This window comes from Rosa rugosa, chromosome 5, assembly GCF_958449725.1.
Source record: "Rosa rugosa chromosome 5, drRosRugo1.1, whole genome shotgun sequence".
Lineage (NCBI taxonomy): Eukaryota > Viridiplantae > Streptophyta > Magnoliopsida > Rosales > Rosaceae > Rosa > Rosa rugosa.
In genome coordinates, this window is record NC_084824.1 from 4,816,735 (window position 1) to 4,835,267 (window position 18,533).

The 18,533-nt window shown below is 38.6% G+C and overlaps 2 protein-coding genes and 1 long non-coding RNA gene across 3 annotated transcripts; 1 reads left to right on the forward strand and 2 right to left on the reverse strand.

Moving 5' to 3' along the window:
* Window positions 1-461: 461 nt before the first annotated feature.
* On the reverse strand, window positions 462-4,978 carry LOC133712320 (probable methyltransferase PMT2). Its single transcript, XM_062138425.1, has 7 exons — window positions 4,819-4,978; window positions 3,729-4,380; window positions 3,375-3,585; window positions 2,955-3,249; window positions 2,267-2,638; window positions 1,794-1,871; window positions 462-1,063 (listed from the first exon to the last, which is right to left on the reverse strand). The coding sequence occupies exons 2-7, from the start codon at window positions 4,371-4,373 to the stop codon at window positions 838-840; spliced, it is 1,827 nt and encodes a 608-aa protein (XP_061994409.1). The 5' UTR covers window positions 4,374-4,380; window positions 4,819-4,978; the 3' UTR covers window positions 462-837.
* Window positions 4,979-7,840: 2,862 nt separating this feature from the next.
* LOC133709705 (uncharacterized) lies at window positions 7,841-11,037 on the forward strand. Its single transcript, XM_062135536.1, has 10 exons — window positions 7,841-8,164; window positions 8,237-8,328; window positions 8,408-8,515; window positions 8,735-8,817; window positions 8,982-9,115; window positions 9,290-9,339; window positions 9,482-9,574; window positions 10,359-10,450; window positions 10,544-10,650; window positions 10,785-11,037. Exons 1-10 carry the CDS (start codon window positions 7,940-7,942, stop codon window positions 10,824-10,826), a joined length of 1,026 nt encoding a protein of 341 aa, XP_061991520.1. The 5' UTR covers window positions 7,841-7,939; the 3' UTR covers window positions 10,827-11,037.
* Window positions 11,038-15,772: 4,735 nt separating this feature from the next.
* LOC133713176 (uncharacterized) lies at window positions 15,773-17,764 on the reverse strand. Its single transcript, XR_009847852.1, has 3 exons — window positions 17,670-17,764; window positions 17,158-17,482; window positions 15,773-16,116 (listed from the first exon to the last, which is right to left on the reverse strand). It is a non-coding gene; the product is annotated as an uncharacterized LOC133713176 (long non-coding RNA).
* Window positions 17,765-18,533: the final 769 nt, after the last annotated feature.

Consider the following 18,533-nt stretch of genomic DNA (forward strand, 5'->3'; position numbering starts at 1 on the left):
ACAGCATCTACCAAACCTACTGATATTTCGCCCAAATCCACAGATTGCAGTATCTGAAGTCTGAACACCATTCATCTGTCAGAAAATAATATATAAACAGAATGAAAAGATTGCAAACAAACTCTTTGTGATCTCGTTTAATTGCCTCTGCCGTTTGGTTAGACTTCTATTCTAACTTTTTCTTTTTCTTTTTGAGAAGACTTCTATTCCTACTTTGAACTAAATGACTTGAAAAATTATGAGGATAGCAGTATTACACGAAGACAAAAGCTCCTTCCATTCTAATCCATCACTATCTGTACATTAAATTCCATAACATACCAACAGTATCTTTTGATTTTGAGAATTTTAGTCCACACAAAGTTTTACCATGAAAATCCAAGACCTGTTCAAAGACAAAGTGACCAGACCGAACCACCTTCACGAGTTCTACAGCCAAAACTGGAGAAAAGCCAACGAAATGTCTAGTGGTTTCAAATCGTTAAAAGAAGTAAAGAACCAGTCCCTCAGCTCAATATAAGTGCTGTGCTAAACAGTAGAAAACATATTTCAAACGTACACGATAAATCAAGGCAGTTTATAAAATGAATGATACCGTGAACATTACAAGCATTAGCTACATAGCTAATCTTAGCTTTGTCTAGTTATAAGTTACTACAAAGAAGCATGGTCAAGGATGATTGGCGAACATAGCTTTGTGTAAGCCCTCCTCCCTAGGAAGTGCTCGGGCAGCAAAACTGCTCACTGGAAAAATACACATCCGAGTGGGGAATTGTAACAGAGACCATTGCCAACTTAGAACCCTCCAAAGCTCCTCAAGGTTTCGTTTCGGGCAATTCATTGTGTGGATGTGGAGTTTCCAACCCAGTACTGCTTGACGGCAACCAATACCTTCTCCGGAACAAGGGGACCATCTTCATGGTCCACCATTTTAGTGTCCCACCTCATCCCTCCAATTATCTTCTTCACCTTAATTAATACATCAACTTCATCACGGAATATTACAGCACCTTCTGGCCTCAAAATTCGGTCCATCTCTAGAAGAATGTCTTCCCAATTGCATCTGCATGTGTTACATTGGTCCATCAAAAATTTAAAGAATATCTGGAATAGATATGGTTGGTTCTACCATTGCAAGTATGACATCCTCATCAGCACTTAAACAACTACCCCTCATTACAGAAACTCACAGCTTACAGATGCAAAAAGGATGATTTCATACCATCACTGTCAAATTCTAATTATGACATGTAGAAAAGTAGTTGGCATTAAGTGTAAATATCCTCGAAACTGAACCAGAGTAACCACATTCAACACAGCAAAAGCAAAATGCCTTGTATAGTCTTTAAGCATAATGCACTCGGGAAAAACTTCACGGCTGTATGAATATTTTACTAAAATCTACTGTATAGCAAACTTTTTCAACTTGATCTAACAAGGCAGGCCAATGAAATAGTCTTTAACAAACATCCAGGCCACAGCACAAAGGTAGAGTGAGCCCAGATTGTAAAAAGCTAAACTAGTTGAGCGTCACAGGCTCAAAGCACCCTCTACAATCAGCTTAACACTTCTCACTGAATATGGAGCCACAATAGCTGTAAGGTAATATCTCATTATGTACTAATTATCCCAACATCATGTGAGGACTGTGCCAAGGTTTTGTTACTTGAAGTACAATAGTCTAACTTTTCTTGTGTACTGTTTTGACATATATACATCACATCCCTCTGACAAAAGGCTAGAAAACCACACATAAGAAAACCTAAAAATAGATCATTGATGGAGATACTTACTTGCCATTGTACAAACTGAAAACACCATAGGCATGAATGAGGTCATATGTCCTTGGGTATGTGGAGAAACCTTCACACCTGAAAGAGAAACAATACATGCAGAAATGACTGAGAAATGAACAAATTATTAAAAGGTGAGCTTCGCTCCACTCACAATTATCTAGCACATCATAGTAGCACTGAACCCTGAGATAAAATGGAGTAATCCAGGCAAAAAAAAAAAAGCTATATTTTAATAGATTTGCTTCCAAGATCTTTTCAAACAGACCCCACACGAACTGTCAAATACACAATAATCTTTCACTGATATGATTGAGCAGACTAGATAATATTGGCTGTTTTGAAAGCACGTACTCCAGAAAGCATGTACATGCGCATAGATGGTAAAATAAAGGTGTCAACAAAGCATGCTGAAAGATGATACTTTAGAGAAGCAAGTATCCAAACAGGTGAGAGAAGTTCAGAATAGGTACCAGTCGTGATAGATTCCGATCAATCCTCGCTCATATACAACACCCAATGTATTTTTCTCAGCTATAGTGGGCAACACATTCATGACCCACAATTTTGGAGATGTAAGTGCTGCAGCAAAACCACCCAAACCAGCATTCATATCCATTATGTTGCGATACCTTCCAGAGTCAATTAGTTTGTTGATTCTTTTATAAGCACTAACATGCTTCTTCCATTTGTTGTTATCCTCCAGGTAGGACTCAACAGAAACTCCAGGAACCGATCCACTAGCAATTCTAGGTGGTACAGCATGAAGCCTTTCAGGAAATGGCTTCAGTTCTCCACCAACTTCGTCAGGATATGGAGTTATACATCCCTCCATTTTCTTATACCTAATAACCACCATAACGAAGCAAGATAAGAAAGTAGAAATAGTATGTTAACATAAATTGATGCAGAACGCAAATGCGAGATTTTTCCTATTTTTTATGTGGATCAACAATACCCATGTTACTACCAAAACATTTTAAAGTAATAACATCACTACCATTTACATTATTTATAGCAGTTAGCAGTTGCAATATGTTGTTCTAGAATGGTCTCATGGATGCTGATATTTGAAACAAATTAGATGCATGTAATGATGTAAAGATATAAAGCTAGGAATATATCCATCAATTTCTTTTGTCAATAAATACAGGAAAATACCAGACATCATCTGCTTCATTAGAGTTGCAAAAGGTAGCTCGGGAGTCATCTTGTCTGCTGCTGCATGAATCAGAATTCACCCTCTTCTGCCAAATGGCGGTTTCACCCTTCTCAGACTTCTTCTCCCAGCAAAGAAGTTTAGCAACTTCTTCAATCTTTCTCTGTTCCTCCTCAAGTTCCTCCTTGGGTCGCTGCCATGATTTGTAATTATTCTTCCAATTGATTGGGGGACCCGAAAGGACCCAATATCCCCCAGGCCTAAGGACTCGGTCAACTTCCATGAGATATTTTCCATCTGTACATAAGTTCACGAATTTAATACCACTGCTGTTTATTAGATAACAACGATCCATCCCAAGTATTAGGCATTTTTTTATTACATAAGATCCTGAGTATCAGTTTAGCATTTACAATTCTCACCATTTACTCCCCAAGGAATTAAGCAACGAGAACAGTGAGCCATGTCAAAGGCTCTGGATGGATATGGCAGCTTTATTGTCCCCAGAACACCAATTACTGCAGGTACACCCCTTTCAAGAGCAAATTGTACCTGTGCTTCATGTGAATCTCTCGGTGCAAATGACATGGCTATAACACCTCTACTCAACAAATACGCACCCCAACTAGCAACCTAAGAAAAAGAGTGCCATTGTTAGCATCATATGGATCAAAAGACAATGTGAATAATCCTCTCAGAAAAGAAAAGGAAAAAAAGGAATTAATGGTCTGAAGTCAAAGATAAAGAAACAGGTATATTGGAGGAAAGCAGCATACCCCACAACCAGTGTCCAGCGCAGTTCTAACCGTGCCATTCTTAATTGGTATCACCGAGGCAAGCTGATCAATATATTTATCTGCCCCTTGAGGAAACTGTGTTCCCCCGCCAGGGAATCTGAATACATTACCCTCATACTGGATCCAGTTCTGGACAGCCTTCTCAACAGTCAAGCTCTTATACGGTGCATTTGCATACGGCACATAGTCACGGCTCTTTGGCCAGGGGAACGGAGTTACATATCCCTTTGGTGCCGGAATGAGGCAATGCAACTTTTCTTCCTCGGGAGGGCAATGCCTCTCTCGATAATTCATATCCTCTCTCGGAAATGTCATTGCACGCTTTTGATCTTGACACGGCGTGTAATCAGTGTAACGAGGATGACAAGGTTCAAACACTTTGGGCTTGGAATCAGACTCATCAATCTTCCCAGCTTCACCGGCATGATGAGATTCAAAACTTAAACTCGGAATTATACTGCAGTCGGCTTTAGTCTTAGTAATCTCTAAAGCAATGCTGTCTCCCTTCCCAAAACCACTCCTCTGCCAAGCCCCCAATATATAGAAAAAACAGCACAAACCAGCTACAATAAAAATCTGTACAGAACCCCTAGTCCGGCCATCGGCGTTAGTTTTCGTAGCCATCTAGAGCCTGCAAAAGAATTTCACACAACATCTCATTCCCACAGAAAACCTCAGTCTCCAAATCCATCACAAATCTTGGTTTAATTACTCGCAAAGTCTTGGCTATCAAAGCAGCTCAACTTAGCAACGCAAATTACAGCAAAATCACACCATACAGATCCAAGATTTACCACATTAAGTATCAAAGCTTATGCACTACACATCAAATTAAAATAATAATAATAATAAAAACTCCAAAACGCAAACGTTCATTCGAAGCAAGCTTACTGTTGAAGAAGTAGAACAAAAGCCGAAAACTCAATAACAAACTAGCTACACTCAGCCAAACTAGTGGATTTCAGCTCTAATTAGCCAAAACCAATACTAATAAAAGCAGGTGATTACTGACTAAACACATAGAGAAACAAAGAAGGCAAAATTGAGGCGCGAAAATCAGATCGCTTACCGATCGCATAAAAGCAGGTCCAGATCTACCAGACCTATCAGTATCACAGAGAAAAAAGAAAAGAAAAAGAGAAAGCCCTGGGCTCCTTGTTTCGCTGTGGGAAATAATGAGGCAAAGTGGAGTGGAGGTGCTATCTAACTATATATATATATATATGTCATATGTGTGTAGGCGTGTAGCTACTAGCTAGCTATATATATATATATATTATATTAGATATTTGAGTATTTATTTCAGAGTGAAGTGAAATGACGGTGCGACGTGTCGTTGAGTTTCTGAGGAAACGAAGGTCTGAACGTGAATGTGAGTGATTCTGATCTGAAAATAATGATGGGGGAAATGAAGAGACATTCATATGGGGAATTGGATTGTGACGCAATAGAGAGAGGATTAGCTGTGTGTTTTTATGGAATACGACATGAGACATCACGGTCGTCTCTCCCCGTTATTAATGGAACTCTATTAATATATCACGACCAATTTAAGATGGGAGATTTTTGTACGCAAAATCAAATATTTTTTTATTTTTTTTTGGGGTTTGAACTATTTAACCGTGGATCGTGATGACTCGCAAGCAATTTCGGATGAGAGTATAATTCAATTCGAGTGAAGCTTGTGTTCGGCTCGTTGTTAGTTTTAATTCAGTGTAATTTTGAATTTGATACTAAGTTTGATAGTCGACCTTGAACACAAATATTTTTGATTTGTAAATATGAACTTGAGCTCTTTTGACAATCGAGCTGAGATAAATGGGCAAAAATTCAAGTTTAAATTGAGCCCGAGTTGGATAAAATATGTGAATCAAACTTTATTAATTTAATATTTAGTTCGACTGGTTTATGCTTATACACCTAAATTTTACTGAGAAGAGTTAGGAGTGTTCTCCAAGAGCATAGGATAATTTACTAAAAAATCCCTTTTCTCATCAAAATGACAAAATCCCACAGATCTTTTTTTTTTCGTTTAATTAAACACCGAGTTCGATTTGGACTTATCATATTGTAATTTTCAATCTGGTTAGTCAGGAAACGCGGGACCCACGCGGCAATGGAGTTTGAATTCCATTAGTTTTACAACTATGGGCGAGATCAGACCGGATCAAAAGGAAATTAAGGCCCACACCTGGCCCATAGTACTAGTTTTTTCTCTTTTAAATCAAAATCAAATCTCTGCATGTTCTTCCAATAATCCAATTTAGACAACCCCCAATTTTGGTTTATTCTCCATCTCTGTTAGGGGATTTTTCAATTCCATTATTAGTAATCAAATAGACCCTTGGGTTCATAGATTTTTGGTACATAAAGTCATAAATGGTGCCAAAGTGTAACTTAGATCCTGTTTGAATATCTTTCCGAAAAGACTAATTGCGCTTTTAAATAAATTAAATTTATTGAATGTATTGTGCCGTTTTTAAATTTCGACTTTTATACAGTTTTACTTGCCTAAGGAACTGTGAAGAATAAATCTATCTCAACCACATGTATTTAATTTAAAAACTGAAAATATAACAACTTAAAACTGTGCGTTTATTTTTAACCGTTATTCCGTTAAATTCACTGTCCCTTAGATGAAGGGCCGACACTGCTTTAAACTCCCGAAACGTTTAACTAGCAACAAATGGCATGTCTTTGTTAGCTAGAGTGAGAAAAAGACTTAACAAGCCAAAATGGGGTGATGACAAACACAGAAGGTTCCGAGGCCAAAACCGACATGGCGGCAAGAAGCAAGAACATGGATGGATAAATAAACTTCAAGATTCTTACAATACTCGTAAACGTTAATGATTCGGATCGACTTTCGTTTTCAGATTATGATTATAGTAGAGGTTATTGGTGACCACGCTGTTTCATTACCATAATTAAAGAATCAAACCCATTATTAATTATAAGGATGGGCGAGTCGACCTCTTTGTTATTTTATATGCTATTTATATTCTGTACCGTGCTTATGACACAGAATTGATGTTGAGCACTTGTGGGTTCCAAACCAGGGGTGGAGTTTTGCTTGATTTAGATCAGATCGAGGATAAAATAAGATGGTCAGATCCCACTTAAACATGATGCTATTATCTTTGGGACAAGAAAAAAGTCAGCTCTCCACATGAATACTTAAATTAATTAGAAGGAAAAATAATTAAACATGTCTACACACTATTATATACAAGTTGGATAATACCGCCATTGCCAATAAGTTGTTAGATTAGTCTGTAATAAGATTGGTAATTGTGTGACAAGAGTCGTTTTATATTTACGGTATGCTATTTTTAGAAATATAGTCATTTTGGTTCCCTCCAATACTTGCAGTTAACTTAATTAGTTTGAATGTAATTGGGGTCATTTTGTGACAAAGCTTTCATGAAACCTCGATTTGCCTGTTGAATTGTAAGTGTATATTCATATTGAACTGTATAATTAGAAAAACTAGTAATGTTCGGTTGCTCAATTCTATCACCCTTACATTTATATTCGATTGTGGAACAATTATTAATGTTCAGTTGTTTCAATTTTCATCGTTGGATCTCAATTCAAAAATAACTAAAACATAATTTTCTTACTCTACTCACCTACTGAGCAGGTGAAAATCACTATTAGAAAAAACATAATTATGAGACCATATAAAGAATACATTTGGCAACTCATTAAGGTTCAGACTTGGTCATAGAGAACACAATGTTCAAAAATATAAAAATTGGAAAAAAAAAAAAAAAATCATGGGCTCATATATTCGACCACATGAAAGTGGGTTCCATGAAAGTGAAAGAAAGAATAATCTAGCTCACAAGTGTTTAATTTTTTGTTTTTGTTTTTGGTGGCTTAATAAATGTTATTGAAGTTTAATGTAAAGACATTAAGATATGGGGATTGACTACTCCGTTGTCGTTAATGGGCTGATTTCTGACTGCAAGAATCTTGGTCATTTCAAATGATGATTGGGCTGCAGTTGATCTTAGCCCAAAGATTTCTGTTATTTTGGGCCTAGGCCCCTTGGCAACTGAAGAAAAAGATTTCTGTTAATCCTGAATAGCCTTATCCCCTGTTTCAGTACCAGACTACCAGTAGTCTTCTCCCTCCCTGAAACAGAGGACCATTAAAACCTTCCATTTCTCACACATTAATCTCCAATGGTTTACACCCTCTTCACATCTCTAGTTCAATCCCCCCTTCCCACTTTCTCACACACCCACAACTTAAATCCCTCCAAAACCTTCCTCAAGCGAACCCACACACTTTTCCTCAATGGTCACACCAGGTCAAACCACCTCTCACGGCTCAGAACCACCAGGCCGCCGCCTCATGTCTGCTTTTCCAGCGGCGGAGGAAAACCCAGACCCGATTTCCAAGAAAAGGTTATAACTTTTTTCAGCTTCACTGGATTAAACCCAACTGAGTAATCAAAAAAGCAAGCATTTTTATTGCAGGAAAATGAAGGGGGCTTGCAAATTTTGAAGAGGTGGGATGTGCCTTGGGAATGGCAAACAGTGTCATTGACATCACTGGCTTGTGGGCTGAGGTGAGTTCATCAGTGTTCAAATGGCTTGCTAGTGTTTACTTTGTAGAGATTGGAGCAAAATTAATTTTGGCCCAGCCAGTTTTGTTTTGACAGGATTGGTAGAGGCAGCAGTTGTACCCTATTTAGGATTGAGCATTCAGGATTTGAGTCTAGATGAGAAGGCAGAGTTTCTGTTGGTTGCTCAAGGGTATGCCGTATGCATATCACATTTTTAGTTTTATTTAATATTCCTTTATGTTGAAATTCAAGCAATGGTGACATGTATGCTGTGTCTATGTTCAGACTTCAAATTTTTGGTCTTTTATCTGGCTTGAAGCAAAATGCTTATTTCACATACAGTTCTGGGTTTACTTTGTGTATTTAGAAATTCCTAAGGGTCTAATTGGTTCTGTTCTTGTTTGGTTAGTGTTACGACTGCAGCTATACTTGGAGTTCTGTATACGGTTGCCGGAAAATTCCAACCGCTGCCTCAAGATATTTATCGCTATGGTACTAGTCCTTTGTAACTTGATATATATTTCAAGATGTTTTGTATGCATAGCATTGCTAATAATTGCAAAAGTTAAACTTTAGAGCTCCTTTTTGCAAGATTTGGGTTTGTTAAGCCTGGAGAATGTGATCCTTTGAGTTAATATTAGCTTGTACTGTTGCAGATTGGAGGGAACCTTTCAGTCTACAGAGAGGGTGGCTTTTGTGGGCTGGGATTGGTCTTGTTGGTGCTGTAGCTGCTGTGGCATTGACAGGGGCTGCCACGTCCTTTTTCAGTGGGCAAACCCCAGAAAGAGAGGTTTGGAGTTCATCTGATAATTTCTTTTTTTCATTATAAAGTGCAGTGCACTCAATTCCTTATTCGCTCATGAAAGTGAATTGTCACTGAGTTGAAGGGAGAAGATATTCTGAAGTAATTTCAATGTATAAGAGATCCTGGATGTAATCTTTATTTTTTTTCTCTTGGTTTCAGAAGGACGCTCTAGTTAGCTTGCTCCCATTAATTGGATCATCAAGTATTAGGTACTTTATTTAAGATCTTTGCATTTTGTAAATGTCCTGGGATTTATTGAACGCATCAACTCGAGTGTTGAAAACCTTTCATCATCACTGGCACTTGAGGATTCAGCAAAGTGGATTAAGCTGTTGTTAATCTTCATTGCAGCACTGCTTGCTTGTTAGGCATCACTGGAGTTTTGGCTCCAATTCTTGAGGAAACTGTGTTCCGCGGGTTTTTTATGGTCTCCATGACTAAGTGGTATGTTGTTCTTTGGTTTTTTAGAGTTGCATAACATGATCAAAATAATTGACTGTTCTCTACACTGCCATAAACTTTAGGATAGTTCTGTTCCCTCAAACATGCCTGCAATTACTCGGAAACTTTTCTCACTAATGATGGTGCACTGAAATATTTTTATTAGTGTCAGAAGTTAAATCTACTGATTTGAAAAGTGGAAAGTAGGGAATAACTAATAACTAGGAAACCAGTTTGGTTCACTCCTACAACTGCTTTGCATGCTTGAAAACCACCTCGACCAAATCAGAGTAAACAACAATGTCGAATCAGGCTGCCCATTGCCTTGAAAGAATTCACATGCGGCCACCAGTTATCTGTACATGAACAACTAGAAAAGAGATAAAAGGAAACACGAGCAAGAACTTGCATCAGTATCTCAATTTCAATCACACTTGTAAGGGGTGGACAATTAGCTAGAGCCAGCCAGAATGCAGAAACAGTTCAAATAATATGTCCTGTCCTAAATAAAGTTTAATTAATAGATTATCTAGAAGCAAGATTGACGCAGGAATAAGTCTAGAGACTGAGAAATGTATGGTAGAAGAAACTATTTTCATGGACCTTATGTATCGTGGAATGGCCCAAATCATCCAAGTAAATGATACAAGTTCAGTTGTGTTGGTTGTAGATGAGTTTAAAATTCCTTGGTTTCAGCAGTTTTAGTATAGTCTCGTAGATTATTACCTGTCAACTGTTAATTCCTAAATCCTGAGCATCTTCATGCCTTTTCAATTACTTATTGCAGGGTACCTACACCAGTTGCTGTCGTAATTAGTGCAGCTGTATTTGCACTTGCACATCTCACTCCTGGAGAGTTTCCCCAGCTGTTTGTGCTAGGTAACATGTTTACAGTTTACTATTGAAATCAAAACAAGATTTGAACTGTACAACACACCTTAGGTTTTGTCTTACACATTATATCATGTATAGGCGCTGCTATGGGATTGTCGTATGCTCAAACTCGCAACCTTTTGACCCCCATCACAATACATGCTTTCTGGAACTCGGGAGTTATATTGCTTCTGACCTTCCTTCAGGTAAACCGTAAGCCAATATTTCTCTTGTTATGAACTTATGACATTTTATAATATGAGTCTGAACTATGAAGGTTGGAGGCAAACATTGAGTAATATTTCTAAAACTGCTCTTCCGGTTGTTTGTGTGAGTACAGCTTCAAGGGTACGATATCAAGGAATTGTTGCAGGCAACCTGATAGGAGTAGATTTCTTTTGCATATATGATACGGAGCATTGTCATAAGGGTGAAAAAAGTTACTAACTTGAAGGCCTGCATGGATTGTAAAGTTGCCAAAATTTAGAATATAAAGGCATTGAACCTACTTTCAGCCCTAACAATGTTGGCACAAAACGTAAGTGGATCATTGGTGTTGTGAATTGAGGATGAGTTTGTACTTTCCATTTTTATTTTTGTAACTTTGTTACTTCTCGGCTGTCCACAACGTGACTGTAATAGTATTAGGGAAATTGCTCAAAAATTCTTTTTTTCTTTTTTTTTGAAAGGATTCTTTTTTTCTTATGACATGAAAAAATTTCAAAACATAGGGTCCTTGATGTAATTTAGGGCACGTTTACTTACTTGGAAGGAAATGGAATGATTACGGGGTAAAAATATTCATGCGTTTACTAACACATAAAGGAATCAGAATGATTCCGGGTAAACGAAATCCTGCGTTTACTAACACATGAAGGAATCGGAATGGATGTAGGTCCCACCTCCTTATCCGGAATCAATACCGATTCCTTTCTTCTCCCATTCCACTTGTCTACAATTCATGATTATTCGAAACATTGATTTTATTTGAGACTCTTTTGGGCTCCTTGTCTCCATCATTTAGAACTACCATATTTCTCTATTACGACTTTCCAAGGATTCCGATAAAATAATTTATTGGGAATAGTTCTCTCCAAAAAAAATCCTACCGGCGGCTCCTTTATAGGCTTTCGCTACCTTCCTATCCATTCTCGTCCAGCGGCTCCCGCGCCGAGCCTGGTCTCTGGCCTCGTCGGAGTGCGGTGAGTACAGTCGGGCAGGGAATTTTTTGAGGGGAGCTTGGTGGCTCCTGCAAGAGGCTGTTAGGCAGGGACAAAGGGGGAGGCTGAACCGAGGGCGACCGGCGATGCAGGTGGTGGCAGGCAGCACTGTGGTGCGATCCGGTCAAGGCGATCCAAGGGGAGGTGTGGTTGGCCAGTCGGGCGACCCGTTCTTCCTCTGGTCTCGAGTTGATGATGGTTGTGCTGATGGTATTGACTGGTATTTGGCTGAACTAAGTTGGGCGGGGAGGATACTAGGCGATCTTGTAATACCCCGAAAAATCCAAATTAAATTCCGTGGATTTTTAGAAATGATTTCACGATAATAGGAGCGAGTACGAAGCTTGGAAAAGTTGTGGAATTAGTTCGAACGATTTTATTTCGAAAACGAACGTTATTTAGGGGCTCGCCAAAGTTGTCTTTTTATACGTTCAAAATTTGGGAAAACTTCCTTCATGGAAGTTGTAGAGCTTGTCGATACGATCTCGTGCATATGTGGAACGCAATATTCGGAGTTCGTATGAATAAGTTATGAATATTTGAAAATTGGGAATTTTCTATAAATATCAAAAAAAAATGTTGACTTTTTCATTAAGGACGAAAACTTGTTGAATTTGCGGAACAGTCCCCGCGTTTTCTCTCTGTCTCTCTTCAGAACCCTCGGGTCCCGACCGACCCGACCCGGCCAAACGACGGCCCTCCGACTTCCTCCGGCCTCGGACCCGGAGCTTTTCGAGGTCGCCGCCGCACGCTGAGCAGCTCCCCAGCCTCGCCTTGCTCCGCCGCTGCTCCAAAAGATGGATCGAAGCCACCCAGACGCATGATTCTGACCCGGCCGGAAAACCACTTTTCCGGCGTTGCATGGGCCGATCGTCCCCAGTTTCGTGATCTCCTCCTCCCCCTGATCATCCCTATGTAAGTCTTTCATCACGATTTTGAGTGTAGACCGCTAGATCAAGGTTTGACTTTTTGGACGCCTCTGATTCAATCTAGGATCTGATCGTGCGACCGAGATTAATCCAACTTCAACGCTTGATCTAGGACGATCTAGACCTTGTCTCAGAAAAAGTCAGGTATTAAAGTGGTTCAATTCTGTATTTTGAAGAAGTTTGTAGTTGACAACTTTAGCATCTGAAGTGGTTAGCCGGCGTTGACCGCCGCGTTGACCGCCGTCTGTCCTCCGCATGTGGCGGTGCGTCGGACCATATTTTGAGTTTATATTATCTGGGCGATGATCTATGCATCCATACGAGCGTTTTGATATATTACAAGGTTATGTTAGAAAAAGTTGGTAAATAGTGGATTTACGTTTTTACGTTACTATTTACGGTTTTTACGTTTTATGTTCGGTTTACGATCTACGAAGATCAGACCATCGGTTTTACTTCAAATTTTAATATGTTGATCGTATGACTGTCCCGGTGACTTTGTGAGGTCACGGGCGAAGATCCGACCGTTGGATCTTCGTATATTTGAGAAATAGTGATTCGGAAGGCGATTCGTGAGAATCCGACCGTCGGATTTTCATATAATTTTGTGGAGATGTTAGTAAGGGCGATTCAGGAAGATCTGACCGTTGGATCTTCGTGATAATTTTGGAGGATGATCCTAAGGGCGATCCGTGAGGATCCGACCGTTGGATCATCATATAAATTTGATCTGACCGTTGGATCATCATTAAATTAGAATCCGACTGTTGGATTTCTGTATATGTGTGGTCTATGAATGATTTCTAAGTTAAGATCGTGTTTGACTAGGTGGTTGATGGATTGATTGGTGAACGATTTCGGATCGTTGTTTTTGAGCTGTTAAGAAGACGCAGCGGGAATTTAGAGATGAGTAAACCTCACGTGGTTCATATTACGAACCGAATAAATTTAATTACCTTATTTTGTCGTAATTGCGTGAAAATATTTATGGAATAAATATTTGTTTTAAAATCATATGGACTTGATCAACTACGGTCCATGGGTAAGTAAAATGATTTTTACTATACAAATGAATTTCTCGGTTTTATTGCATGTGAACTATAGTTGGTATTAGTGATTATCCCTGAGCGGATAATTACGTATATATATACTTACGTGATTATATGTGAATGGTGTGACATTGAAGAGTGTGGAATTGGGATGATTAAATTATTATGAATTGACATGTGACTTACCATAATTATATGTGATGAACATGATTGATGAGTTCTTGTTAATATTCATGATTTACATTGGAGGATGTATAGAGTTAGAGAATGTAGGGTTCTGAGGATGAGGTGTCTGAAGTTCGACGGTTAAGGATAACCGGAGTGTTTGTGTGCTGAGGACGGGGATGTCCAAAGTGCGACGGTTTATTATTAACCGAAGTTGTGTGCTGAGGACGGGGATGTCCAAAGCGCGACGGTTTATTATTAACCGAAGTATATGGTGCTGAGGACGGGGATGTCCAAAGCGCGACGGTTTATTATTAACCGAAGTATGTCGCATTACTTGCACCTAGGCCAAGGTGACTGGTAGCGATGTGGTTAGAGCTCTAACGTGCTGTTGGGATGGACCAAAGTGGTGTTATGTGGGTTGGGTTTTTGCAGGACCAGTGTGGTGTATTGTGATTTGAGGATTGTGAAAATGTATTCCTTGTGGTTTTACATGAGTGGTTTGATGTCTCTTTGCAGACGTAATACTGTTGAATTTTACTTGAACTGAAATTTAATAAATCAACAGTTCTTTCTTTTTACTCATACGGGCTGTCAAAAGCTTACCGGGTTTTGTGTTGTTGCAATCCCGGTACACTATTCAAACGGTGTAGCGGATAACCCTGCAGGTCAGGAGAACCAGGACGGTGATCGGGCAGCTTAGAGTAGTGTTATGTGAATTACAGCATTATATTGTGAGGTTTGTTATGCTCATTTAGAGCTTTACAATTTTACTTTGTAAGAGTGAATTGTAATAATTAACTCGAGGTTTTCGAGTTTTGTGTTGAGTGGCGAGTGGTGTGTTTGTTTCTGAGAAAAAAATTCAGAACGTTATTTGTATTAATTGTTTATTCATGTTTCGGATTTGAATTGGTTATTCAAAATTCGGGGCGTGACAGATCTTGACGGCGATAGGAGATTCGCCGCCTTGTTGGGTTGCGGGTTGGTGCGACGAAGAGCGTCTGGTGTTGCTGCTCCGGCGACGAGGTTCTGTCACGGACCTGTGTGGGGTCTGGGCTTGAGCTAGGCATGTTTCTCTGTTTGGGCCTTGGGCTGGATTTTGGGTTTTTAGCTTTTTTACAGATTTAGTTTTTTCTAAATAACTCCCTACATTTTGGGGAACCTAGTGGGTTTCGGCCCAATCAGGACACTTCGTGTGTTTCTTGTCTACAAGGTTCTTTTTACACCTAGTTAATGAATCTTCCGGAGTACCACAATTGAGTGCATTGACGAAGGGAGATTCACAATAGTTTTCTTTGTGTTGATGGAATTGTCATAGTTTGTAGGCTTTCAAATAAGTGAACTTCATTGTACTAGTGGATGGTATCCGTATTCCCTTACCTGCTTGACCACTAATGTAGGGTACAAGCATACACTACCAGAAAAAAGGTCTTTTACGGCCCACAATGTGCGCCGTAAATGATCTTTTACAACCCACAAATGTAGGCCGTAAATGGACATGCCGTAAAAGACAATTATTATTTACGGCGCATATGAAATGCGCTGTAAATGAGTCACAATGTGCGTCGTAAATGAGTCAAGAGTGTGCCGTAAAAGAGGAGTGTATTTACGGCACATATATCATGCACGCCGTAAATGAGTCAAATGTGTGCCGTAAAAGATGTTATATTTACGGCACACATACCATGCACGCCGTAAATGAGGGTTGAAAATAATAATAATAATAATTATAATAAAAGCCAAAAATCCACAATTTACATATTATTTCATGTTTCTATATTTTTGTTGGTAAATAAACTTCATTTATATAATTATTGTACATCATATAAGATTTGCTTACAAGCAAATAAAAATCCATAGAAGCAAAAAGAAACCTTCACAACTACTTTACATCCATTTCCTACACTACTTTACATTCATTTTTCTCATCCACTCTACAAGATAAGCATCTACTACACCAGTTGAAAGGGGCTTATTTGAATTACCTTCTTGTATCCGATCAGAAGAAAAACACATCATCTGCCCTTGCTTAGCACTTTTCTTAACCTCGAACCAGCTTCTTCTCTTACCCTCAGAAGGCTTGTCCTCTCTATTTCTCTAATAGAACTGTCCATCATCCTCTTGTTCTCCAGCTAGAGTTCGCAAACCCAAAGCTTCTTCTCTTGCCCTCAGAAGGCTTGTCCTCTCTATTTAATAGAACTGTCCATCATCCTCTTGTTCTCCAGCTAGAGTTCTCACACCCAAAAATCCTAAATAGAACTGTCCATCATCCTCTTGTTCTCCAGCTAGAGTTCTCACACCCAAAAATCCTACACATAATAAAGTCCAGCTTATAAATGATATATAATCTTAAGAGGAAATTGAGACAGCTAAGTTATGTGCCTGAACCAATATATAATCATAACAATCCCTTGACTGCATGCTCAGGAACCACCTTCCATATTGGAGTCAAATAATTAAATCTGAATTGTATGTTCTTTGCAGAGTGTATATGTGGCTTTTGAACTAAGCATTCTATATATGAAGTGCAAACTATTCTTAAAAGAGCCAAAAAAGCTAGATTGAACTGAAGTCATCGATTTCTTATAAGTAAAATTCATCTTCACATACACTACATCTTCCAACTAATCATCACAACAAAGAGTGACTCGAAGCTATACAAAAAGCTTAATTAGAACTCTAGCTAACTCTTTTCCCTTATTGATTCATAATTAAACTAGAACTTCAGACACTCCATTTAATCCAAACACATATGGTAAGCTGGGCTTGAACCACTGACTCATTTTTATCATTCATACTTTAGTACAAGTGCATCACGTACGTGATCTCAATTCAGTTTACAATATTGGAAGTAACAGTTTAGCATATGTAGAACAAGGATATGTGCATTTGGTAGCATTTGGCAGAACTAACTTAAACTTGCTTACTAAGTCCTCCGATAAAGTGCATTTTGGAAACCCTTGTATCGATCATTTAACAAGGATATTTGTTTCTAACAAAAACGATTCCAGCTTAATTACTACTTAGTAAAAGTGCATGAACTGAGAAACACAACTAATTGATCAATGAACCTAATTGGTACATCTCATATATCATACACATTATTAGAGACTCAAATTGACCAACTCAAAAAAACATAGAAATTGATCAACCCTGTTCAGCAATTAACAAAACTGGGACTGAAGTACTAAGATATTGAATGATCATGAGAAATGAAAGCCAAAGTGGGTTTCTTTTACTTTTCATTTTGTGTTTGACTTTGATTCTAACCTGCAATTTACTTGTCAAAGTTCTAAAATTTAAGAATATTAAAGCAAATACGAAAAACAGAGAGAACCCAAATTACATACATATCTGAGAACCCATCTTCCAACCAGCAAAGCTCAAACTGTCTCTGCGTCCCAGACTCTGCTTCACCCCTGTTTCCAATTTCTACACACACCGCTTGCTCTTCACAAATTCACCAAAACCCAAATTAGCAACAACAAAAACAAAACCACCAAAAAACCTAGAAAGAAAATTCAAAGACAACAATCAAATGATGATGAAATGAATTAGAAAACTCGGAAAGTGTCCATCTCCAGGTTCCCAGAGCTCAGGAAATTTCAGTTTCTGGAATTTTCAGTTCAAGATGGGATGGGTTTCGACGGCATAGAAACAGAATAATCACAAACCCTGAAAACCCAAAAAGAAAACTTAATCAAAATTAGATCTTGAGCTCTAAACAAACACAAACGAAATCCACCCAAAGCTCTTGGGTTCAAAATCTCTTCGCTGCCTAATCAAATTTGAACATCAATACCGAATATGCAAGGCAAAATTGAAAAATGAAAGGTAAAAGAAGGGTTAGAGAGAGTTATACCAGATCCTGATGATGTCAAAACCCAAAAAGAGAATTGGAATACCGAAGCGATGATGTTCGTCTCCAGATCTAAAAGAAACCCCAAAAAGTGAAACCGAAATTTGGAGGGAAAGTGCTTGTGGTGGCCAATAAAACCCCCTTCCATTGATATGCAGAAGTAGTCGTCTGGTAACTCCCGTTGGAGTAGGCAAGGACAAGATCAGAGGGAGAGAGAGAGAGAGAGAGATGAAAGGATGGGAACACTTCCCTTAAAGAGTTAAAGAAAAGGGGGGAAGTTTAATTGTTGACCGAAAATATGAGCGGGCTCTTAAAATTTGTGAAATTTGCGGCACACTTGAAAGAACGCCGTAAAAGACTTTCATTTCTAGTCTTTTACGGCACATATATGAAGCACGCCGTAAAAGGTTTTCTTCCATTTACAGCGCACATGAGAAGTACGCTGTAAAAGACTAGAAATGAAAGTCTTTTACAGCCCACAAAAAACGTACGCCATAAATGTAATTTGTCATTTACGGCACACACGGGAAGCACGCCGTAAATGACCAGAAAGAGAACTCTTTTACGGCTCATAAAAAAGCATGTCGTAAATGACACTCTTTTACGGCGCGCATGATATGCACGCCGTAAATTGTGCGTCGTAAAAGATAAGTTTTCTGGTAGTGATATAGGGCTTATTTGTATGTGCCGTTCTGGCTCTGGGATTAAATGAAATCTCTATTACTCTGTCAAAAAAAAAAAAAAGATTCCGATAAAATATACATTGATTAGTTTTTACCACCAGAGGACTTTGGCCCCATTTGTGTCAAAACATTTTTTTTTTTTTTTTAAACATTCATGGAAATGGATCCTTTTTTTTTTGTTAAT

Excerpts from the sequence above, each read along its gene's own strand:
- LOC133709705 (XM_062135536.1), top strand. The coding sequence starts at position 7,940 with ATGGTTTACACCCTCTTCACATCTCTAGTTCAATCCCCCCTTCCCACT. Across the intron at positions 8,165-8,236 it reads GACCCGATTTCCAAGAAAAG|GAAAATGAAGGGGGCTTGCA; the intron begins GTTATAACTTTT and ends TTTTTATTGCAG. Across the intron at positions 9,575-10,358 it reads ATGGTCTCCATGACTAAGTG|GGTACCTACACCAGTTGCTG; the intron begins GTATGTTGTTCT and ends TACTTATTGCAG.
- LOC133712320 (XM_062138425.1), bottom strand. The coding sequence starts at position 4,373 with ATGGCTACGAAAACTAACGCCGATGGCCGGACTAGGGGTTCTGTACAG. Across the intron at positions 1,872-2,266 it reads ATCGGAATCTATCACGACTG|GTGTGAAGGTTTCTCCACAT; the intron begins GTACCTATTCTG and ends TTTCTCTTTCAG. Across the intron at positions 1,064-1,793 it reads TTCAGTTTGTACAATGGCAA|ATGCAATTGGGAAGACATTC; the intron begins GTAAGTATCTCC and ends TAACACATGCAG.